The sequence below is a fragment of the Arvicanthis niloticus genome, chromosome 5 (genome assembly GCF_011762505.2).
Source record: "Arvicanthis niloticus isolate mArvNil1 chromosome 5, mArvNil1.pat.X, whole genome shotgun sequence".
Classification (NCBI taxonomy): Eukaryota; Metazoa; Chordata; class Mammalia; order Rodentia; family Muridae; genus Arvicanthis; species Arvicanthis niloticus.
Window position 1 is genome coordinate 99,386,972 of NC_047662.1, and position 10,000 is coordinate 99,396,971.

The following is a 10,000-nucleotide window of genomic DNA, read 5'->3' on the forward strand; positions in this document are numbered from 1 at the left end:
CAGCTTCTTCTTTTGTAATTCAAATCTGCCTGGAAACTGGCAGCTCTGAAAACTGAAACAAGCACTGCCACAAATACCTTGTAATGCTATCGACCTTGTCTGCCCATGCAGTGAGAAAGGGGGTGCGCATGTGTCTGCAGCCATCCAGATAACACAACTCATTTTTTTTTGGGGGGGGGCATGAGGTGGGGATAACAGAAGCCAGCCCCAGACTGCACCAAAAGCAGTCATTACCAGGCAAGCTGGAGAATAAGTCTCTTCAAAATACACAGTGCATTTAAAAACCATATATGAGGCTGAGCCACTGCTGTCATTACCAATTTTAATTTAGCTCCTTCAGTTTGCCAGCCAGATAAACTCTTTAGTGCAGTTTTTTAATCTATTTGCCACATTTATGTTTCAGATTATAGTAATATGGATAGGAGAAGGAATCACTTTTAGAGGAAATAAAGCAATAGATCCGCTTATCGGTACCCATCAGAAAGTTCATTAATCAGCTAGGCTTTGTGCCCTCTAAATTGAAAGGTTAAATAATCCTCTCAGGAATATTTCTCAGCCCCTCCGCCAATTGTCCAGAGAGGAGCTGCCATTCATAGCACATGGGATCAGTGACAGGGTATCTTACCACTGTTTGGACCCCAAACAATGACGGACAAATGGCCTGGTTTACAAAGAAACCTTTTAGTACACAGATGGAAAAGGACCACAAGCTTTGATGGGGGGGGGTGGTGGTGGTGGTGGTGGTGAGGAGGGTGGAGACAGAATATAAGGGATGGGACAGAAAAGAATATACACATGTATAAATTCATTGATATTTCATCTGCAGGTTTACTGGGGTAGACTGTAAGGCATGGAAATCATGTTAAATATATAGCTTCCAACCATATGAAATGCTTACTCCACTGCTAATTACAGATCAGAACCATTACAGCTCTATTGTATTTATTTATAAGTTAATAACATGGGGACCCAAATAAACCCCAAGCTTTTAATTTTGATTATAACTCCATATAACTTCCGTCCCAAGCTTGCTTATTCTATGAGAATACTGTTCACAGATTCAAGGACCTACCTTTAGGGTGTGAAATAAATGGTCTTTTAAAAAAATAAAGTAATGGTCTTTTTTAAATTTTAAAATTTATGTGTGTGGGTGTTTTGCCCACACTTATGTCTGGATAATATATTCCTGATGCCCACAGAAGCCAGAAGAGGATGGATCCCTTGGAACTGGAGTTACAGATAGCTCCGAGGAACCATGTGACTGCTGAGAATCAAACCGAGGACCAGCCAGTGCTTCCCAGCTCAAGTCTTTGATTTTATACTACATTCTGTCTTAGCCCTTGCTTGTCTTAAAATAAGGAACAAGGACTAGGAATGCTCTTCTGAGGGCACATATTACACACATCAAGGAAGTGCCTAATTTGATGTTACCTTTCTTTCTGAAACCATACACAGCAGGAAGACTATAAAGCTTAGCCAGGTCTCACACTATTCTATTTTGTGACTCTCTGGCTCATTTCTGGTATCGGTCATGTGCAGGCACAACTAGTTTTATCTGAAGTGCAAATCCCCTGTATATTATTTGGTTTTCTTTCCTGTCTTATTAAAACAATCCCTCTCTTCCTTGTATAAGGCACTATAATTGTTGTGAGCTGTTTGATTTCATATTATTCTCATTATAAACATTTATGTAATTTGCTTACAGTAACTAGTCATAGGACATTGAAGTTATCTGCTAAAATTATGCATATAATAGCTTTTTTCAGGTATCTTAGAGTGATGTCATTACTTCTCCTCCCCTCCCTTTCTTGCTTCTTTGCTTCCTTTAATGGTGGAGTTAAACCCAGTGCTAAACATACACTACATTTTTATATATGAAATGTACTTTACCTTGTCATTTTTATAGGGAAAGAAGTAACTTAAATCTTTTGTGATATAATCTTAAGTGTTTATGCTGATGTTAAGGTAAATCAAATTAAGAAAATAATTTGTTGCAGTACTTAATTAAGAGTTACTCACCTAAACCGGGCGTGGTGGCGCACGCCTGTAATCTCAGCACTCATGAGGCTGAGGCAGGAGGATCTCGAGTTCCAGGCCAGCTTGGGCTATATAGCGATTCCAGGCCAGCCTGGGCTACATAGCAAGACCCTGTCTTGGGAAAAAAGAAAAAAAAAAGAAGTTACTCACCTACATTTTTTGAAACAAGTAAGACAAGTATAAATAATAAGAAAAGAAGAACGAACGGCTTATAAGTATTTAACTTCAGTAACTGTAAGGAGGAAACATTGTTAGGAAGCTAAAAGAGGCCATTTACAAACCCCTCATCTTGAGCAGAGACATTGCAACATTCTGAGTCTGGGCTAGAAACCCAGCCATCCTCTCATGCAGGTGCCCACGGGCGTGCTCTGGCAGTGCTTACCTGGTTTAACCTGTTCTATGAGAAGCTGTGAGGCACTGCACAGTTACCACCTGGCTGCACACTCACAAGTCTTGTGGGCACTAGCACCCATTTTCAGATACAGAACTGAGGCTCTTCTGAGTTAAACACTTTAACCACAACCTCTGTGTACACACTGCACAAAGGAATCAAACTTGAGAGCAAAGCACAACCTTAAGTTGTCATTCTCCTTACATTGTGAGACAGAACATTAACTCATTGGCAAGCGTGCCCTTCTGTCCAAATTTCAAAGCATGTTTTTCTTTAAAAAAAAAAAAAAAAAAAAAAAGCAGTATTAACTGTAAAACACAGGAAATGTTATAGATCCAAGACGTAAAAAAAAAAAAAAAAAAAAAAAAAAAGGAGACTTATATTTTATAAACAAAATTAAAACACAACCCCAAACTTAGTTCTCCTGACTGCAAATATCTGCATACAAGCATATTCATATGAAGGCATTTAGCTGGGAATGATAGTTCATGCCTGTAATCCTAGCTCTTTGGAGATGGAGCAGGACACCAGTAATCCAAGGTCAGCTCAGATTAGTCTCATAAAAGAAAACCAACATGCAAAAACCTCAAGTGGGTATTTGTAAGATCAGATATTACAAAATTATATAGACGGCTTTACATCTAGTAGATTCAGTTAAATTTGTGCATGTGTACATGCATAGTATATATGATATATATGATATGTATATCACATAACACACACACACACACACACACACACACACACTTTTCTTAAAAAAAAAGTAATGAAAATAAAGCTGGACGTGGTGATTTATGCCTGCAATCCTAGTAGTTGGAGGCTGAGGCAAGAACTACCTGTCTCAAAACAGTCTGGTGGCCTTACTAGTAATTGATGTGTGTGTTTGTATGTATGAATTATTTTCACCAATATAGATTTCTGACTTCTGAAAAAGAAATCAATTCATATGTCGGTAAACAAGCTACGGTGGTTTAAAGATTAAGGTATAACTTAATCTCATATACATGTATGAGTGTATGCCTGCATGTATATATGCACATTTGGATTACACAGTAGCTACTCAAGCTTTCTTTTAATGGTTCAATGCCTCCCAACATTGTAGCATTTTTCTTCATGTAAATTACTAATATTACTTAAGGGCCAATTCTCAAACAGCTAGGGGAAATATTTACAGATGTACAAGTCTACATATAATTCTCCTGACTTTCTAATATATGAGGGAGTTAACTACCAATGAATTTCAAGTCTAACGTCAGGTCAATCTGTTAAGTAATTCATAGATTTTTTAGTCACTTAAATGATAGTGTATTTTGAAATTTTAGCGCCAGCTTAACTTGTTAATTGCAGAAGCATGTGTGATTCAAAATCCAGCTCTAGCTCAGACACTGCTTATCGAGAGGCCTTCCTGAGTCATCATTCAAATGACTGAGCCAACTCTAAGACTATACTGATCCTAACTGTAATTAGTCAGTGCAAATGACACTAGTTTTGTATGCCCTATTTACATTTATTGCTGCACTGAAATATCTGGAAAAGCATACAACAGACTCAGTTTCTTACAATGTACTTTAAGGAGTGTCATAAGCCACCTATTTATCTAACATGTGAAAAATATGATAAAATTATACTTCATTTTATTTCTCTGCTCTGATGTGTAGGTAATCTTACAAAATAAAAATGACTGAAATTTCAGATGTGAAAACTGTAATTTCTGGTATTAGTATATGGTGGTCAACTATAAAGTCTGAGAACATTTAGTTTAAGGGTTTTATTTATATTCACTTTCACTGTAAAGTGGCATCCTTTCAAAGTACAGAGTCACTAGTAAAAAGGAACATAATTTTCTCTGGGATGACATGACTCATGTATGTTTTACTATGGAGACAAAATGAAAAAAATTCAAAGTATACCATATTTTAAAATGTAAACACCTAGAAATGGAATTTAACTGTTATATATTTAATTATTTAATTAATAACTTTTCCCTACAATGATTAAATATAGCTCATTTGTAAGTAAAAGTGAATACAACTTTTCACTTGGGTGGGGGAGAAAAGGATAATAAAATGTCTAAATGTAATTTATTACCTTTCTGTTATTCTCAGGAAAAATAGATTAGAAAATTAATGACTGCAAGACTTTCTTTCAAATTTGAAGCAGAACTCAAACTAGAAGTTCATTTGGTGAATATGTAAACCCTAAGTATGCTGGTCATTTTCTCCAGCCATTATGAGACAGATGAAAAAGCAGAGACCTTTTATTTTAAAACAAACAAACAAACAAACAAACAAACAAACAAACAAACAACCACCACCACCACCACCAAAACCAAATGAAACCCTCAAGTGAAGAAGTTACCACTAGAGCAGCTCTTCAGATTAAGCTCACCTATTACTGAGCAGTAGTACTATCTAGTGTGGAAGCTGCTGCTGAGGTGGCAGAGACTCTGAAGGCAGCAAAGCACAGGCATCCCTAGGTCATCCGTGACCTGCACAGGCGAGGCACATGCCCTGCCTCACCATCTCAAATGCTTGTATCTACCTCAGGACCACTGCTATGAAGTCTTGATGGTATTCAAACAAGCCTATGGAGAAAATTACCATATTGATTTCCTGTCCAGGCCAAATTACTTTTCAATTAAAATATTAAAAATCATGTATGCTGAGAAATCTCTGAAAGAATGGATAACTTGTATTGTTTCAAAAGAAGAAAATTTTTACATTCTATGTATGTGTACATGGCCTGAAGAAACATGAAAGGAAAAGTAAGATGTATTAATAATGCACAACTTCTACACTTTTCCACTTTCTTTTCTAGAAAGCACTTTAGCAAACTGCTTTTTGGTGATTTGGCAAATTATATTTATTTTAAAATAAATTTCATTTATTTAGATCGATAATTCCAGGTTTCACCCTCTTTGAAAGTGTATTTTCTTATTGCTTTTCAATGATTAATTCTGACACATCACTGAATTACTATAAAAAATCAGTTAATTTAATTCTTTAAATGTAGTAATCACTTTTTATATATTAATTTTAAAATGATAAGACTGAAGTAAAAAAAGTCTATCATAATTTTGACTTTAAGGGCAGGACAAATACTAAACTATTTTAGATAAAATTTCCATGTGAAAAATCTTCAGACATAATGTCATATTACTATCCAAATTACTATATTACTAATATAATGTCATATTACTATCCAAATATTTCCTATTATTATAGAAGTCATCAATGCTTATTAAAAACATCTTATTGGTGCTAGGGGTGTAGTTCAGTGGCAGAACACATACTCAGCAAACATAATGCTCTGGTTTGGACCCAGTACTAAAAACCAACCAAACAAATCTTGTTCATTCTCAATCACCAGATCACAAGCAAATTAACTTTAGCAGTTTCAAGATTTAATGGGATTTTAAATAAAATTAAATCTTTCAAATTTAACAGATCTAGTGTTTTAATAGCAATATAACAATCACAGACAGCACTGACCCAGCAGCACTAGGGGACAATGCCTACGAGTTATGAGTATTCTTGGTTCTGGGAGTTGGCAAAGTGGATTGCACTATCAAATGAGTTTATAAAAATGTTGTGTATGATAATTTCTGTTAGGCCCTTAAAGACAGCACAACATTTTTTTGTTTGTTTGTTTTTTAATAGTGAAAATGAGGCAGGCCCTACTCTATTTTGGAATAGATAATTCTAATGATAATGCCCAGTCAATTCTATTTTCTTAAATACACACCTGGGGCTGTTTCCCTTACTAACATGTGCAAACAAACACAGGAAAGATTAAGATTTCTCAGTTAAGTAGCATGTAGACAGTGCTCTCATGGTTGGCAGGTCTGTTTGGGTAGCTAAAAAGTTCTCAGAAGCCACTGAGACTCCTAACACATTAAAAGGAAGTTTCTTTTTTAAAAATATGAATAGGAAAATTTCTCTGTTGTTGCTGACTTTTAAAAACTTTTTGCTCAAGTTATTATTTTTTTTTTCAACGAAAAACATGGGATTTTAGCATTAAGCAGTTAGAAAATTATATTTGCCCTGCCTTATGCCTCAATCCCAAGATAAAGATATTTGAATGGCTGTAGCTTCAGCACCTATTTCCTGTTCTTTTCTCCTGGACTGCGAAACAGTAGTTCTGAAGTTAGCTAAGTTCGTACTCTTGACTGCTAGTAAACTCTGATCAGAAAGGAAGACAAGGAAATGTATTTCTCTTCTCTTTCCTAGTTAATATAAAAACTTCCATTTTGAAGTGTAAATTCTAAGCATTCCAAACATTATGACTAACCATATAAAACTCAGTCCTCATATAAAAATTGTATCTACTTCCGTATTCTGAAATTTTTAGTTAAAATAAGTAGTAAGATTGTAATAAATTTTAAGTACATTAAAAAAAAAGAAGCACAAAATTAAACACAAAAGATACATTAACCTTTTTGGTTCTTAATATATACAGCTTTTGAATAGCAATTTTCTGATTAGTTTTTAAGTAAACAGGTTAAGAATGTCTAATGCGTGTTATAGTTTTTATCAGATAAAAATACTTTGGGTTATAAAACCTTGTTGGTGCCATATTAGCCTAGGGTTTTACTATGACATAAGAAATGAAGGGATGGATGGAGAAGGAATTTTCTTTTTTCATAAGGAAATAATCTACACGAAACTATGTGAACAAAGAAAAAGACAAGGCTTCACTAAAAATCTGAAAGCAGAAGTTACGATGTAAAGAACAGGGTTATATGATTAAAACATGTAAAAACTTTAACCTTTTTTGAGGAAGTAAAAGTATTAGCTATTGGAGGAAATTACATAATTGTTAATTGTTTCCCCTCATGCTTGTCTCCAGATCAGCAAAGATATCAAAAGGCTTGTTTTTTTTTTTTTTTTTAACTTATTTATTACTTCCTTTTAGGAAGTAAAATTATTAACTATTGGAGGAAATTAGGTAATTGTTAAATAATTTTTTTCTCACATATGTCTCCAGATCAACAAAGATATCAAAAGATATGATTTTTTATTAGTCATTGAAATGGATAAAGAAAAGCAGTAAAGCCACATGCTGTGCTGGGCCTGTGCTTTAGAACCCCAGTGTTATTGTGTATCTTTTGGAATGATGGATTTGCCTTTTGTTAATGTATTCAAGTCCAGTTTGTTAAAAAGCTCTCTATTCAGATATGCTCTATTAGAGACCTCATTTTACCTTCGATGACATTACTGAAAATAATAACTTCCCTTTTGAAATTTTACTTCACAATATTTTAAGAAAAATTTCAAACTTTATAAGTCTATGTTAATTAACTTCATCTTTCTTGCATGTTTATAAAAGAGAGGCTTCCTAGGAGCCCCGATTTTGTGTCTGCTTAAGTGTACTTGTTCTGGGAATGGTTCTCCAGAACCCATCGGCTGGGAATCAGGCACAGCAAGTGAACATCACTCAAATGTCAACAGTTCCAAACAGGAGTTCTAAAAGAACTTAACCCCCAAAGCAGTTCATCTGGGGTTACAAACAGATACTTTTTGGTTAGAAGAAAAGTGAATGTATCACAATGAGCTGTAGACTGCTTTATAGCCTTAAGCAGGCTGGCTGAAACCAATACATAGAGGCAATTCAAACTTAGTTCCTTCTGTGGCCATTGCTTGTTGATTGATGCTACATTCACATGTGAGGGCTACTCTGAGTCAATAGATGGCAGTCCATCGCCTAGTAAAAGGGTTGAAATTGGCTAAAATCAGCATGCAGTTTGCTTTCACTCAATATTTAATACTACTTAATTACAGGCATTCAATATACAGTCTATATACTGATAAGACAATTTAAATAATTGGAAAATGATTATATTTTAGATAGACTGATAAAAGTATTTACACATTTATAAGCATACTATTGTTATAGTTATTCTTGCATAGTAATTCATTGTTAATTAAAACCTGGTAGTTGTGAATTACAATGATTACTTCAACATTTTCTGAAAGAAGATCAACCAGGTTTCCATATAAAGAAATTTTCAAATTGAATTTGCTATTCTTAAAGATAGAATACATTATATTCTAATAAAGATGATTTTATTGTTTTCATTGTAAAGATCTCTATTCTTTTTATAATTTGTTTCTGAAAAGCTAAAAAAACCCTCAACAAACCTTTAAGTACTTCTGTTACATTTGAAGCTAATTTTTATCATTCAATAATAGTTACATAAAATTCTTTAAATTAGTGGAAAAGCTAAAAGAAATACAAAGTCAAATCTATGATGATAATAATAAAAATAATAAATACTGCCACACCATTATACAGAGACTCTGTGACCTTGAGAGATACAAGAATGATTCTGTCCTTATCAGGTTTAGGCTACAGGGGCTTTACCATTATTATGTTACCAAAGAGTTGCAACAATGCCAAAATATAATCCATTGACTGCATTTGTCACATGTTTGTATAGAATATATAGACATGTATAATGACTTTTATTTAATTTAACACTAAAGCTTTAACTAAACCTGCAGATATACTATCCCTGGCACCGTGGCCTGGACAGACAATGGGGGTGAGTCTACCTGTTGGCTCACTTTATATTTCTGTAAGAGGAAAACAGTATAAAAACATGTTTGTAAAAACTGCCTTTTCTCTTTTCTGAACTGTATTATACAAATTCTTTTATATATCTTAAATCTTAATCTTAAACTTCAACAACTATTAATTGTATTATGCTATGTAACTGTATAATTAAAAGAAATGGTCTCTCAGTACTGTTTAATACATTAAAAATGACTAGTAAGACAATATTAAATTATTGACATTATTTAAACTGGAGAGTCAAAGTGAGCTGACTTCAAAATATTGAGAATTAATCAAATGGATTATATACCAATAGTTATTTTCTGCTTTCACTAAGACTAAAATCATAATAAATCAGAATTGAATAATAAATCAGAAATTGACTATTAAATATATATATATGTATAAAATTTAAACAAGTAAAGAGAGTTTTAAGGATAGGAGAGTTGAATTGTCCTTTGTGAAAGGTACACTAAGCTCTTTCTAGCTTCATTTAAAAGTGTATAATATTTCAGTAAAAGCAGAAAAATGATAATGGATGATATTGTGGGCCATATGTTTATGGACTGTGGTAACATAATGTTCTAAAGACATAGGATTATTTCACTGCTCTATAGATTCTAGAATACTTTTCTCCTTTAATTTAAAGAATATAGTCTAAGCCTTAGGGTATCATGATATAATCATTTAATGACATGAGTAATAAAAATCACTTGAAATCTTTTAAAAACAGGAAAATAAAGAACAGGCAGTGGCCAGGAGAGAGGGATAGGTGTATTATTGCTTTCTCAGTACTCTCTAGATGTTTATTATCCTGCTGCAAAAGATGCTTGTCTATATTTTATGGTCAGCAGTTCAGAGAAGGGTAAATAGGCTGGGTCTTGGGGAGAATAAAAAGGTGTTTTTACTCACCGTTAGGTGATACTGCCTCCAGATTTCTGGGCAAGCCTGGAAAATAAAAATATTGATCAGCTGGGAGCATGAAACAAGGTACTTTACAGCCTGTTGGTTTTGGCA

The 10,000-nt window shown here is 34.0% G+C and overlaps 1 protein-coding gene across 3 annotated transcripts in view; it reads right to left on the reverse strand.

Annotated features, from left to right (window-relative positions):
- Zcchc7 (zinc finger CCHC-type containing 7) overlaps positions 1 to 10,000 on the reverse strand; it is a 185,448-nt gene that overhangs the window by 14,831 nt on the left and 160,617 nt on the right. For all 3 annotated transcript variants that reach the window (XM_034501911.2, XM_034501910.2, XM_034501912.2), the window contains exon 6: positions 9,896 to 9,931. In XM_034501911.2, coding sequence (XP_034357802.1) covers positions 9,896 to 9,931 — 36 coding nt within the window. The remainder of the gene's footprint in view (positions 1 to 9,895; positions 9,932 to 10,000) is intronic.